Genomic DNA, 15,230 nt, shown 5'->3' on the forward strand with positions numbered 1-15,230 from the left:
GGAAACACGGCCAGAGGATTAATGCACCGTGAGGACATCATGGTCAATGTCGGAGGTAAAGCAGGGTGCGTCGAGGGATTAGGTGCTGCTATTTTCCTGGGATATTTTAAATAGCTGAAAGGCAGCATTGGCGTGTGTTCCTAAATTCGTCAGGTTGATTGAAGCCTCGTGCGAAGTTGGTGGCCCTGCACTCGCAAGCTGACATCTTTACACATCCCCCGAGGCCCGCATGCAAATCAGAGGCAGGCGCCATCCCTAAATCAAGAGGTGCTGTGGAGCGAACAAACAGCCTTGTTGTCAAGTAGCCGCCAAGTGCGCGCTTGCTCTTGTGTCCACAGCTATCGATTTGGAAAAAATATACAATTGGTCAACGATCATTTCGAAAATTGGCTGCGTATCAGTGAAAACAAACTAAGTCAGGGATGTCAAACTCATTTTTTTTCGCGGGCCGTTGTAGTCATAGCTTCTTTCGGAGGGCCATTATGACTGTCAACCCAAATAAATGTATGAGCACCTCATTATATAGAGTAAAAGCTACAAAACAAACTGACAAATAACTCGTTTTCAAATCAGACGAGTAAAAACTGGTCAAATATTTAAAAAAACAGATATGATTAAAAGTGAACACAATTTGAAATTCTAGTAATGACACACGAATTTGATGCACAATTTGTCTTTGTGGACCACATAAAATGATGTGGCGGGCCGTTTCGGGCCCCCGGGCCTTGAGTTTGACACCTGGGCTCTCAGTAGCGTTCAGGGGCAGAACCGCAAGAAACCGCTGAGCTTTGATCGGAAACCCAGTCAGGTGATGCTTGTGTTTTTTTTTCTTTTCTAAGGCTCCATCTCCCTTGCAGGTGTGTATATTTTCGGTCCGTCACATCACATCCAACCACAGATGACCCCCCCCCCCCCCCCCCCCAAACCTCCCCACCCACCCACCTCAGCCTAGCACAGTGTCACCCAGTGGAAGCGAAGCACGATTTAAAGACGCTGTGACTAATGTGATTTAACGCACGTCACTGAGGTTCACCGTGCTCACTGCCACTTTATTCTCTCCCTGAATGCACACACACACATACACACACACACACACACACACACACATCCATTGGAAGGGCGACTAACCAAAGCAGAGACCATTATTTCATTGCTGGGTGGCCTGAAGTTGCCTGTGATTTGGAGACCGTGAACACGAGGCCCTCGCTAGGCAACCTGAAAACACTCATTTCCAAATCCTTTACGATGAAATTTAAATCAGAAGTTTATTTGTATACAAATACAATGCGAGTTGAGTCTCATTACAGTGCACGCTAGCTTTGTTAGCTGCATAAATATAAGCGTTGACAACTGCAACCCCCCTCTCAAAATGTTTGCTTGGCTTCAAAATGAAAAACAGTCATTCACGCCGGGCGTTGAATTAGATTTTTATGAGCTACATCGGTCGCCTCGCTATGTGAGAGAATCACTCCATTACAGCTGAAGACCTTGAACAAGGTCCACCGGTGCTTCCTGGCAATTAGCTTGACGATGTCACTTTGCTGAGTCATTCGCTCACCCCCCCTCCTCACCCCTCACCCCAATTTGCTTTCAGAAGGTTGACTTACACCATTTCTGCATGTTGAGACACAACTTCAAAGAAGTACTGCTTTTTAAAAGTCATAACCAGAAAAGCTGATTTTAAATGTATTTATGACAAGAAAAGAAAAGAATGCTGATGCTTTAAATAAGATTTAAATCAGTTCATTTAGTTTCAGCACAATACGCAAGTCCTTTGACTTCTGTATTTTGTGTGTGGTGTATCTGTTTGTTGATGGCGGGGAGAGAAACGAGGTGTGTGTGTGAAGATAAAAGCAACTTGTGCATAATTTAGATGCTCGATCTTGTGTTTGGGCTTGCATGGTGGCGCACCTGCTGCCCCAGCACTCGCCATCCCGAGTACGTGCGTGCGTGCAATGCACAGTGGACAAAGCAATTTAGCAGCTCGCTAGCATCAACTCAGCATTCACCGTTGCTAGCCATTAATCAAGATTTGATTGAAAGGCTGGACACAACATCTTGCATTCTATGCCACATCATATTGTGCCAAAGTCTTTTGGGCCAGCTTCATCCTCATCCCCCAAAATCAATGATTTACTTTAAGATGTTGGTCCTGTGGCACCATCTGCTGGATTGCTCATTTGCTGACACGCTGGTGGCGGCAAATGCAAAAATTTTGCCGGAGCACCTCCTCTCTGACTCGCCCCTCGTTGATCAGGTGAATCCCAATGCCACCAACTGGAGCAATGGAGAGCCAAAGTGGAGCGCAAGAAGACCTCACCGCAAGCATTTGACTGTTGTAATTTTGAAACCACAGCAAAACCCAATTTAAATAATTTTAAAAAAAAACTGCTTTCAAGTTCTAATCTCAAAGCAGCCTCTCTATTTCTCATCATCTCAATTGATCAAGGGCATCCAACTGTAGCGACTCCGCCGATTGTGGAAAATATTTAGATGAAAAAAAATCCCCAGTGACAGTGTGAACACAAAAGGCAGAAGTAGTGAAGGAATGCAAGATAATTCATCAGTGCATCAAGTGGGAACAGTCACACAGCTGTAAACACGGTGTTCGGTATTTTGGCGGCGGCGCCTCGTCCCCGCCGCTCCATACCACCTTTAATCTGTCCGTCCATTCTCTGCTGTACACAAAGTGATCCTCCGTGCTCGTTTAAAAAGACAGTGCAGTGCTCAACGGAGGAAGATGAGGTAGAAAGGTGGCATTACAGTCTTAGGTACTGTGAGAAAGCAGGGTGGACAAATCTATTAGTAGGTCGGCGGGTTCATTTGAAGGCCCTAACTTAGATGATCAATTTCTTGTCTCACCTGCATGTTGGTGTAGATCCAGGGCAGAAAACGGCTCACCCTGGTGTAAACACCCGGCTTGTTTTGCTCAGCGCACCCGGCCCCCCAGCTGGTGATACCCACCAGGTACCACATATCATCATTCTGACACACCAGCGGTCCACCGCTGTCGCCCTGATTTAACACGTGATAAAAAGTGAGTTTGAATATTAGGAGATTGTGGAAATCATTTGTGGCAATTAAAATAGATTGGAAAATAGATTGGCATCAGGCTCTTTTTCTAAATAAATAAATAAATGGCAGCCTGCTTCGCATTTAAATGAGTGGAAATAGCTTAATAAATAAATAAATAAATAAAATAAATATATAAATGAATGAATGGATGGATAAATAAATAAATAAATAAATAAATAAATGAGCAGCCTGCTTTGCATTTAAATTTGTGGAAATATTTCAATAAATAAATAAATAAGTAAGTAAGTCACCTGACAGGAATCTCTGCCTCCCTCCAAGTGTCCGGCACAGATCATGTTATTCGTCACAGCGCCCCCATACACCAAAGGGTTGTTGCACTCTGCCATGCTAATGAGGTCAACAGTGACCTCCATCAGCTCGTTGGACACTACGCCTACGTTCAAGGAAAACAGAAGGCAAGTTGCTACGTTGCAATGTTTGGCAACAGCGCGTGAGCGAGGCCGCAAGATCCGGTCCGGCTGCATTCTCGCTATTGAGTGTACACGATCAGAGAAAGGTTTCCCAAGCTTACCCGATCCTGCCACAGTGGTACCAAAACCCGACGTCCAACAGGCAGTGCCAGAGCGGAACCGCTGTGCGGTAAGTGGCAGGCACGCCGGGTGAATATCATCTGAGAGAAGGAAGAACAGATTAGCTCTGATTAATTTGAATAACAACAACATCCTAAATTCATCACCATATAATTTTCCACACATGCTGAGATGAAATCGATCAGTGAAATCGAAAAGAAGCTCAGCCAACCGTTAAAGTCGACCTCAGTTGCAAGTTTGAGCAGAGCGATGTCTTGATCGTTGGTCAGGTTGTTGTAATTCTCATTGAGGATGATCTTCTCCACCTCCAAGGCCGGAGGTAAATTGTCCAGAGACGTCACACCTGCATACACTTTCCAGAGCTGTGGCCAGAGCGATACGGGGTTGCTCCTGTAGGACGACAACATCAAGTCATCCATTTTAAACCTCGCCGATATGCCAAGTGGACATTTCACCTTGGGAAGCAGTGAGCGGCGGTTAGCACAAAATCCGGAGCGATCAGGACCCCTCCGCACACGTGGGACCCTCGAAAGTGCAGCGTTAACTGCCACGGCCACTGACCCCTGTCTGCAACGGTGCCCCCTACGATGCGAGATGTAGACTGTTGCCTGCCACAATCTGAAGAGACACATGGCAAAGAACACACAAAATGTCTTTTTAATAACTTGTGGTAAAACCGTTGTGTCTTTCTAGGCAAAAATCCAGAGCCACATTCAAGCAATGACGACTATATTTTGCAGGATCAGTGTGACCTAGCTAGCTAGCCTAGCAAGTTAGCTACCTTCCTCCACATACAAAAAGCGGCTGGTCCACTGGTGCAGCCAAAACCACCTGGACCTGAACCCGCTCAAGACCGTGGAGATGACAGTGGACTTCAGGCGAGTTCCTTCACCACTTTCACCCCTCACTATCCGCAGTAATACTATTCTCTCCACAGACACCTTCAAGTTCCTGGGAACCACAATCTCTCGGGACCTGAAATGGACCGGCCACATAGACTCTGTCCGGAAGAAGGCCCAGCAGAGGCTGTACTTCCTGAGACAGCTCAAGAAGTTCAACCTGCCACGGGAGCTGCTGAAGACCTTCTACACTGCCATCATCCAGTCTGTCCTCTGCACCTCCATCACTGTCTGGTTTGGATCGGCCTCCAAACAAGACAAGCACAGACTGCAACGGACAATAAGGACTGCAGAAAAGATAATTGGAATCAACCTCCCATCTATCCAAGACTTGTACCTGTCCAGGACCAGGAAACGTGCAAGTAACATCTCAACAGACCCTTCGCACCCAGGTTGCAGCCTGTTTGAACTACTCCCCTCCGGACGCCGTTATAGAGCTCTGTACACTAAAACCAGCAGACACAGAGACAGCTTCTTCCCCCAGGCTGTCGCTCTGATGAACTCACACCACTCTTAGAGTCTCAGAGTCATTACTGTGCAATAACATCCCGCTTGCCACACCTTTTTTGTCTACACTGTTTGTACTATGTGTCCTCTCTGCATCCATTGCAGCCTGGTCATCCTAGAAGAGGGACCCTCCCATCTGTGGTCTCTTCTCAAGGTTTCTCATTTCCCCTAGCTGGAGTTTTGAGTTTTTCCTTGCCCTCTTGGGAGTTTAAGATCAGGGGGTGTTTGAGAATATCTTTCGTTCTTCCATGTCCTGAGTGTTGTTGTTAGTCACCTAAATGTTGAACAGAGGCTGTGGTTTACCGAAGTCAAATTCCTTGTTTGGCACGCTCAAACATGGCGAATAAAAAACTCTTGAACTCTTGAAACAATGTATAAAATTCTGATTTATGAAGTATCAACATTTTTAATAATGATGTCTGCAGGCCTAAAAGTAACAAACAATGGAGCAACATTGTTTATGTTACTTTTAGGTCTAGAACACTAATGCTAGTTTTTTAACTCCTCTATAGTGTTTCCCATTACTTGTTAGCATTAAGCTAACAGCTTTAATGCAAACGTCCTACCAAATTCATGTATGAACAAATGACTTGAATTCAAGCGTAATATGTTGCTGCACTGAGAGTTAAAGCGATACAAACAATATTGCATTTCAGTTTTGAGATGTCTTCATACAATGTGTGCGGCTGCTTACCGACGCACTGCAGGGAGACTGCACTCTGATCTGGACAAGAAGAACTGTATGATGTCATAATAAGAGAGACATGTGAGACTATATTCTAAGCAGCCATATTTACCGCACCTTTCAAATGCACCATTTTAAATTTCAACACTGCACATACGTATTCACTAGAAATGTTATTTACCTGACTTCAACTTGACTTTGGATGGATTCGGACACGCTGTTCGTCACTGTTAGTCCAATGGAGTCTTGGTTTGTGATATTTGTATAGCTGTAAGATCTAAATACATTGGGGGGTAATGTTACGGTCACTTGGTATGAATGAGAGATAACGAGAGGTGAATCTTTACTTTTGAAACCCAAGTTGGGTGCACGTTCGGTCAGCAATGTTCTGGTCCCAACCGTTGAAGCAGACGGGAAGAAAGCGGCCGTCTTGGGCGGTCCTGACTTCCAGACGATTACTAACCGCAAGCCTCACTGGTAAAGAGAGAGAACAAAAATCAAACAATGCCAACTGTCATAGTTTGGACTCCACTGCTCTATGATTACTTGCACGCTCACCACAGTTCATTTCATCAGAGCCCAGCTCGCAGTCGTTAATCCCATCACAGTTTGTTGCATTATCGGGGCAGGTGTCACGTATCAATACAGACTGGTTATCATCGATGTTTACATCTTGCTGATCGTCGTCGATGTTGTTGTTGTTATTGCTGTCTTGCGTAAACACCCTGGTGCCATATTGCACTGGCATTGGAGAGAAAAGAGAAATAATGAGTGTCAGGAATGATCATGTGACTAAATTTAGTAGCAGAATTGCCATAATTATACTCTAAATCCTAATGAATACTTGTGAGAACAAGTTGTCGCCATGGAGAAGCACAAAATGTTGTCTATCAACAATATCCATAAAAATGCCCTCCTACAAATAAAAACGGAAGAGCAAATGAATACGAATGCCAACCTCCGATCCATATGGCAACAGCCAGCAGGGCGATGAGAATAAAGGCAGCGCATGAGCCTCCGTAACACTGCGCATTATTCTTACAGCATCCTCTTTTTCTGCTCCTGGGGGCTGCGTGGAAACACAATACAAATTAAACATCTAATCATTCGTTTTTCCAAACTCCTTATCCTCACAAGGTGAGCTAGAGCCTATCCAAGTTGACTCTGGGCTTGACTAGTTGGGAGGGCAACAAATCAAAATGACATTAAAATGTATTAAAGGGGAAGTCAACCCTAATTTTTTTCTTTGTAATATGTTCTGTGCAGGCCAACACGTCAAAACACAGTGTTCTGATTATTGTTGTGTTTATGTAACATGAATTAAGCAGCAAAATCCATTTGTTTGTATGCATCATAGGGGGCGGCCATTTTGCCACTCGCTGTCAACTGAAAATGACATCACAGTTTCCCTATCAACCAATCACAACTCAGTGGAATTTGGTCATGTGACCTTCACAAGTCAATCTTCAACTCAACCTGTAACATGATACTTAACTGCTGTTTATGTCCATAGAGAAAAACAGAAGGCAGCAACTCACGTGAACTTAATTGTGTTACTTGGGGAGCGGCCACAGGTGGTGCATACTGAGGGATGTAATGAGGCTGGTTGGCAGGGGGGGGGCCTGGCGCCACGCCATACACAACCTCTTCATAAGACTTGAGGGGGGGCTGAGTGTGCACAGCGACAGAGTAGTAAGGGGGCGGGAGATCGTCCTGCGGGGGGAAAAAACAAAAAAATATGTTTTATATTTGCAAAACAGCAGTGGATGAAGATGACGACATCTGAGACGGAGTCACATGACACTTTTTTTGCATTAGACAAAGCACAGGGACTTGATTTATATTAAATAAAATCAGATGTATTGTTTATGTACTATAGAGAACTAGGAATGACTTTGCCATTCTTTCAACAACAAAGGTTCGGGGATTTTGATCTCTTGTTTTGGAGGAAGTAATTGTTGAAAGTTGCAACACGATTGGAGAGGCACAACCGGAATTTTTCAATAACCTTTCTGGAGAGCAAAACAATAAACAAAGATGTGGCTAAACTTGTTTGTGATCAGGATTAGCAATGTCACCTGACAGGATGCTAAAATGTGCTGATGGGGGTGGGGTTTTACGTACGCAAAGGTCTACGAAGACTTTTTAAACAAAAAGGTGTTTCGTAACATCTTCTCTATGGCTAAATGGTCAAGTTTCCATAAAAGCCCGTAGGAAAATGAGATTAGCGAGATGAAACAGGTAGAGAAGCAGGTTTATCTTATTTCTCAGCTATCGTACACGTATCGTTTTGCACGGCCTCCATTGTCATCGAAAATCACTGTTAAATGTCACTTTTACCGGATCGGTTTCAGTTTCACCTGAATAATGATAAATAAAGGGCACGAGTGACCAGAGGTGTTTGAGACAAAGTCAATTGTCACTGATTCAATTGATCAACTAAATTGAAGCTCAATCAAAGAATTATCCAAACACAATTTTTCATGTAGATGAATGACTGATTAAATCTTGCTTAACTCTCACAGAATATAAAAAATTCAGCAAAACTAGTTTAAAGCAGAAACCTAAACTTTAAGGCAATATAGACACAAGATAAACAAACCCAATGAAATGACCACAATATATCACGTCTGTTCCCTTAAGGGCAGATAAACACAATCTACCATTTTTTAAGTTAACAGATTTCAGTAGATAAGGTGAAGTTGGAATACATGCAAGAAAGAAGTCGTAGAAGTAAAACAAAAGAGCAGGGAGACAATTTATTAAACCTACCGGATTTAGCCTTGCCATCGGAATGAGTGATTGTCACACGAGTGGAGGGTTGAGGTGTCACCGCGTGGGTGGAGCTCGCTCACATCCAAAAATGGAAAAATGCGGCTTCGGCACATCTGTCAGCAAGCGCCTTTTCTTTACTCTGCTATGACTATCACTGTCCTTCATCTAAACACCTCCCACCTCCACTTTGCATCGTGATCCAAGGTGGGCGTGGCCAGCAGGTCACACACCTGCCCAACCGGTTTCCCGCAGACCACCACAGCTGCTTCAATGGACTGGAACTTGATTGTGAGACACCACTTGAGCTGTCAGCGAGTGTCTTTTCCAAACAGCCGTGAACAAATTGAAATTAAATAGCCATAACAAAGTTTAAAATTGGTTTCATTCAAGGCAGATGGTGGTAGGTGTGTGGCGAGTCCCATTTGACGTGCGCTTGAAAGTGATTGGCTCATTCTGAATAAGGCTAAACGGCTAGTCCGAAGAAAAAGAGAAATTTAAACATATTTTTTTAATTCGATTAATTGATTAATCAGCAAAATAATCAACAAATGAATTAAAATTATATTAAAATAAATTGAGATTTATTATAATTGAAGAATAATTTAGATTATTTAAATAATTGTTAGTTGCAGCCCTTCATGATATTATACTGACGCAACAAGAGTGGTTAGCTTCAGCACTTGTTGATTCAGTTTGCCCTCCGAATAGTTTCATTTTCTACACTTTGTTTGCACGGAGGAAGAAAGGAAAAAAATGTCACGTGACCCAGAAACAAAAACAAAGGTGAGAACTCGAAGGGGAAACTGAGGTTGATGACATTTGATGTAAAAGTTATTTTTCTTCTAAAGTGAATTGCAAAAAAAAAAACGGAGGCTTCCCTTGCCCAATGAACTTTCTGGGGGAACACTGTACTAATAAAGCTGCATAAAAAATATCAGTTTAAGCCCAAAATAAAATTTAATAAGATGACCCACCATGATCCGTCAAATATATATAGATAGTAGGGACCAAAATAATATTATTGACTCATTTCTTTCTACTGTAACATTGATCAATGAGTAAAATTATATATATATATATATATAGGTCATGAGAAAGACAATTGAAAACAAGATGAACAGGGGAAGTCCTAAATGTTCTGCGAAATCAATATGCAGAAGTGCTTTACGTCATAAACGTTGCCGAAGAGGGAAAAGCAAAAGAGGAAGGTAAAATCTTGTTGGGACCTGTGTGTGAGGTCACAACAGGAAATGGGTCACGTGACGAGGGGGAGGCATGTTCAGCGGTTTGATTTTTGAAGAGCTCTTTGAAAAGCAAGCCGCCTCCACTTAATCTTCTCACATTGAGGACCAAAATCGACACATCAGAGCAGCCGAGTCTCGGAAATGGTTTGGTTCTATTGTTCTCGATGGTGCACGGAATAAGGGATTAAATCAAAACGGTTTTGGCTGATGACACTTTGGACTTAAATGATGACATCGGTGGAAGTACATGGAATAACTATGAGTAACAATAGGCTTGTTGTTGCTCTTGTGCTTCTTTCTATCATCAATTTTGTGTCAGGTAACAACACATTTGTGATAATATTGCTTTCTCTTATATATTTTACGATGGAATATAAAATATTGATTCCTGCTTTATCTTTGCAATACAGGAGTGGGCGTCCCGCAGGTTGACGCACTGGCCGTGAATGTTCTGGATGGCGAGGTGGTCGTTCTTTGGAAGCAACCCCGAAACACCACACCTGACCTCAAGTACAATGTGCAAATGGCAAAGTATGTTTTCCACTATAAATACAATCAACCAACATCCAGGTGGGTCCAGTTTTTGACAGATATGATTTGTGCTATCAGGCTTGCTGGTGAATGGGCCATGGTGCTTAGCTGCACAAATATTACAAATACCTACTGCCACCTGAGTGGTCTCATACATGACTATGGAGCTGGCTATAAGGTCCGGGTCCAAACAGTTGACGGAGCCAACAAGTCAGGGTGGACAGTGAAGAAATTCCTCCCCAATGGAAGTAAGAAACTATTTTGTATTAATTTTTGTTCACACCATATTTTTGTACGTTAAGATCCATTATGATATATTTAAAAATAAATAATTATAAATAAGAAATAAATTAAGAAATAATAATTAATAAAACAATTAAAAATATCCTCTTTTCCTACCTCACAGGCAAGCTTCAACCTCCTTCCTTCACGTTATACGCTACCTCCAGCACCATAACAGTCCACGTTCATCAAAAACCTATCCTCAGAAAGCTCTTTCCTTATGGGGTTACTTACATCATCCACCTGGAAGAAAAAAGCAGAATTGACAAAGTGGAAGCCAAAGTAAGTTTTGAAGGAAAAAAAAAATTGATGAAACGATTGCTAAAATGATGCATTGACCATATTGTCATTCTAAACTTTCAGGAGCCAATAATGGCGTACCTGATAGATAATGAAAATCAGGGGTCTAAAACTTTCACACATCTCCGGTGGGGGGTCGAATACTGCGTCAGTATGATGGTGGAGGGAAACGGCGCTTTGTCCAAGAGCGATTTATCCCTAGAACAATGCCTCCTGCTTCCAGAACAAGGTGAGCAAAACAATATGGCAAAGAATTATAGAATCTTTATTTACAAATGGTTATTATGAACAGACCCTGTTATATTCTTTACTGCTTTAAAACTATAAAGAAAAGTTCAAAATTGTAGAATGAAATTTAATATAACTTAGCTTGTTCCATTGCTAGTACATAAACTCAGCAGCTCACGTTATCAACATTTGAAAGCAACGTTATCATTGTTCGCTCTTTTCAAATTACCTAAATATACATTTTTCATCAAATTGATTTATTCAACACTGTGTAGAAAAAAAGCTTTTGAGGATATGAATTGGTTTTCCAGTTTATCTTACTATCTCGAGTTATGCTTATGGCGTAGTGGAATCTTGTACTGCAAAGTGTATTTTTAACCACAGAAGTTGGGACAAATATTTAAACCATTTCCGTTTCTTTCCAGAATGGTTCATAATTTCGGTGTCATCCCTGACGGTTCTGGGCGTGTTGGCTGTGGCGGCCATTTTGGTTGTCGGTCTATTTTGTCACCTGAAACGTCCGGCGAAAATGCCTGCTGCATTGGTACGCAAACAGAAAACATTCTCTCGGTTTAATGCCAGGTAGCCACTTTTAGACCTAATAAAAATAAGTAAGGAGCAGGAGAGTCTCCTCTCACTATATAAGAATTTGAAGCACCATTGCAGTAGCTAGCTAGCTAGCTAGAGCTTCATTTTAAAAATACATCTTGCATTTGGATAGTCCACTGTCATGGCGGACAATTCACGCAGAGAAAGTTGGAGTGGGGTGGCTAACCTCTGTCAGAGACTCGAATGGTATGATGTCTCCTCACAAAAAAGACGACATGTATTGTAGTGGTCACAAATTAGAAAACAAAGTAAAATATCATATTTGGCACAATTTGAATATAACCCAAGGCTCATTGTCTTTTCTCACTTTTTAGAAATCCCCTGTTCGTGGCTGGCATCCACTCACTCTTGGAGAAGGGCCAATAGAAGTGGTCACAGACAAAGGTTGGTTCCTGACAAGCAGCAGAACAGAAGTGAAAAACTTTGCAGAAATTCCTCAGAACAAGGGGACACTTCGCGTTTTGAGAAAACAGGACGACAGGGCAAGCCTTGACAGCGGCGTTAGCATGGAGTGCAACGCTACAGAAAAACAAGACAGAAGTCCACAAAGGAGACAAGATGATAGCGGTTGCGGGAGCATGGGAGAAACGGTGTATCCCCATCAGGATGACACCATGCAGACAAGGTGGAAGGAAAGCGAGGTGGGACTCGGATTGGAATCCTCGATTGTGAACACAACGGGTCAGGACAGCGGATCCCAGTTTGACAATTATCGCAAGCAGAGCCCCGCATTACAAAGTCACCTCGACGAGAGGTCGAAACAAATCCTTCCCAGTCCAGTTTTGGCCGACGTGATCCCGGGCTACCGGGCAGGGCCTCAGTCATGTATCTGCTCCGGGGCAGATCAGTGCTCCTGGTGCCTCAAACGCATCGTCCAGGAGGATACAACAATCCGAAAGCATAAAATCCTGCTGAGCAAGGAAGACATTTTAAATGATACAAGGACACAGTCGGAAACGACATTGGGTTTCCCTTTGTTAACATCTCTGACGCAAGGAATAGACGTCAACATGAACACTGTGGCCATTTGCGACTTACTGGATACCGATTGAGCCACCTGAGACGTGTTTCAAAATATGCTGACAAAAAATAGCTGCTGCTTTGGGAATAATACTCCCTTTCCTTTTTGTGTATCTAAATCATTTGTGGGAGGAAGGGTGTGTGAAGAAAAAAAATGTGGTTACAGCAAAAATATCCTTATAGGAAAGAAATGCAAAAGTAAATGCGCCATCGAACCCAATATCGCATCTGCTGAAAGGGAAGTGTGCTTGAATTGAAAATATTTTTCAGGGAACTATTTTTGTGATGTGATTAAAATGTAATTTGTTTTTTAAATGTTAATATATTTTGTAGTCACATTGTGTCAGTGTCATTGTTTGTGTGAAATATTTATTTTTCTTAAATACAAGCCGTGTGAATTAAAATTGCCTTTATTTATTTATTGTCTTCACTGTACTGACACAAGACAGCATAAATGACTACAATTTGCGGTTCTGTAGCCAAATCCCCCATTAGAAACTGAGAAGTGGACTGAGACAAAATCATTTCCCCTTTCATGAAACAACTCGTTTTCACAGAAGTCAACATCTCCAGCCCATTTAAGGCATAAAACATTTGCTTCTTTTCATTGGACAGCCAAATCTCTTCAGTAAACAGTAATCTAGTATTAATTGCTTTTTGCAGAAGATAAAGAATATATCCTTGTGAGAGTCTAAATGTGTTGTTCAACTGTTTGTGTTCAAATATCCATTGCTTAAAGGTTATAGCATCAAAACACTGATGCTATTTATTAGCCTGTCTATGGAGTTTTGTATTGTGTGTTAGCATTAGGCTAGCAACATTTCCAAAGGTAGAGAAATTATTTGGTTGTTTTAAATGCACAAGCGAGCGTGTGCGTGCGTGTATGTTTTCAAGTCCTTATTTCAAAGTTTTTACTCTGCATTTAAAGTTAAAATGTATATGCGACTTTATTTGTAAGAGTTCAAAATGTTTTTAACATTAAACTTGCTGCAGAAGAAAAAAAGTTGTTTTTTTGCAATGGTTAAAAACAGAAGGAGATGACCTTTGGAGGTGTTTTTTTTTTTTTTTTTTTTTTTTTTTTTTTTAAATCAGCCGAGCAGAGTCATTATGAGCAAAGCAATGAGTCATGATAGTCTCACGACCTTTCAAAATTTCAGCAGATGTGTGAGATTTGGAGGTGAACAACTTGCTGTTGCTTGCATTCTCAAGCATAAGTCATTACTACCAATGTGGTTATTTTGTTTTCTTTTATTTGTTATATTTTTAATACAGGTAGAAAGTCTATATACAGTAACGTTTAAGTACAAGCAGTCCAACTGGGTCACATGACACAAAGAGTCCACGTAATTTTTAAGGAAAAATCCCTTCAAACATTAATCTCGATATTATAAATACATACGATTTTTTTTTTTTTTTCAATGACAGAGGTGACAGGTCATTTTTTGGAGCCACTTATGGTGAAAGGTGAAGACGACTTTTTTTTTAAGCCGACAGAGCTGTGGAAATAAAATTTAAAACAATCCATTAACTTTGAAATTGAATTTTCACTTATTTATGTAATATACTCACGTGAGGACTCTGTCCGTCAGCGGGGGTTCTAAAAAAAATAATAATAATAAAAAAAGGGAGCTTTTTCAGGTGATCTTGCGAGAACATAATGGAGGAGATTGGCGTCTTCCTCACTCACTTTTTTTCTTGCAGCAGTTTTTGCACGAGTTGCACTTGTACTTGTAGCAGAACTGCACGATGGCGATGGTAAAGAGGATGGCCAGGATGCAAAATCCCACAGCCACCCCCACCGCTGTGGAGTTTACCCTACTACCTGAGACAACACACACGGACACACACACAATGTTACCTCTCTGACTTAGTCAATAAAAAGTGAGCATTTGTATTGTAAGACCAAATTAGTGTTCATTCATCATCCAAAAATCACTATTCTGTATAACAATAATCCAAAATTACTGTAAAACTTGTTGAACATCTAAGAACTGCGACAAAGACTCACATAATGTCGTCACGCAGGCCAAAAAAATAGTCATCTTACCTTGATTGCCCATAGCCGATGACCTTGTGTGCCCTTGGCTGTCGTCCCTCCTCGCTTGACTTTAGCAAAAGTATCGATCCAATAAGGGATAGATAAATTTTTAAAGAGCAACAGTGAATATTGCCTTCTGTGCTTTCTACCTACATCTTATGTGTGTGTGTTGGTTTTCCCCATTCCAGGCATTTTTGGAAACCGGTTTGCCTGCCTTGTTGCTGACGTCTTTTTTTCTTTTCATAAGATAATGTGGGAAGTGAATTGATGTTGCGATTGGTGGATGTTTTTTTTTTTTTTTTTTTTAACACAAGTCACTTATTTGTTTTCATTCATTTCACAATTCAGTGAACAACGCAGTAGAAAAATTAAAAATGAAGTCATCAGTGTCGCCTTCATTTGTAGTCACTTATCGTTATCACATCAGTCATCATTATTATTTTAGCTTTTTTTTTTATGGCTTGTATGCGCACAAATAATCTTTGC

General features: G+C 41.6%; 2 protein-coding genes across 3 annotated transcripts; one reads left to right on the forward strand and one right to left on the reverse strand.

Moving 5' to 3' along the window:
• Nucleotides 1–1,239: 1,239 nt before the first annotated feature.
• Nucleotides 1,240–8,826, reverse strand: LOC125972800 (transmembrane protease serine 13). Its single transcript, XM_049726783.2, has 13 exons — nucleotides 8,490–8,826; nucleotides 7,256–7,430; nucleotides 6,676–6,786; nucleotides 6,276–6,458; nucleotides 6,065–6,191; nucleotides 5,899–5,994; nucleotides 5,727–5,770; nucleotides 4,082–4,244; nucleotides 3,838–4,016; nucleotides 3,608–3,706; nucleotides 3,327–3,469; nucleotides 2,863–3,015; nucleotides 1,240–2,774 (listed from the first exon to the last, which is right to left on the reverse strand). Exons 1-13 carry the CDS (start codon nucleotides 8,505–8,507, stop codon nucleotides 2,760–2,762), a joined length of 1,506 nt encoding a protein of 501 aa, XP_049582740.1. The 5' UTR covers nucleotides 8,508–8,826; the 3' UTR covers nucleotides 1,240–2,759.
• A 916-nt stretch (nucleotides 8,827–9,742) lies between these two features.
• Nucleotides 9,743–15,046, forward strand: il10ra (interleukin 10 receptor, alpha). Of its 2 annotated transcripts, XM_049726782.2 has the most exons (7): nucleotides 9,745–10,055; nucleotides 10,147–10,267; nucleotides 10,346–10,515; nucleotides 10,674–10,831; nucleotides 10,913–11,078; nucleotides 11,503–11,621; nucleotides 12,001–15,046. In XM_049726782.2, exons 1-7 carry the CDS (start codon nucleotides 9,962–9,964, stop codon nucleotides 12,736–12,738), a joined length of 1,566 nt encoding a protein of 521 aa, XP_049582739.1. In that variant the 5' UTR covers nucleotides 9,745–9,961; the 3' UTR covers nucleotides 12,739–15,046. The 2 variants fall into 2 exon arrangements, with proteins under 2 accessions (XP_049582738.1, XP_049582739.1); XM_049726781.2 differs by having other exon boundaries at nucleotides 9,743–10,055; nucleotides 10,147–10,515.
• The last annotated feature ends 184 nt before the right edge of the window (nucleotides 15,047–15,230 follow it).

The sequence above is a fragment of the Syngnathus scovelli genome, chromosome 7 (genome assembly GCF_024217435.2).
Source record: "Syngnathus scovelli strain Florida chromosome 7, RoL_Ssco_1.2, whole genome shotgun sequence".
Lineage (NCBI taxonomy): Eukaryota > Metazoa > Chordata > Actinopteri > Syngnathiformes > Syngnathidae > Syngnathus > Syngnathus scovelli.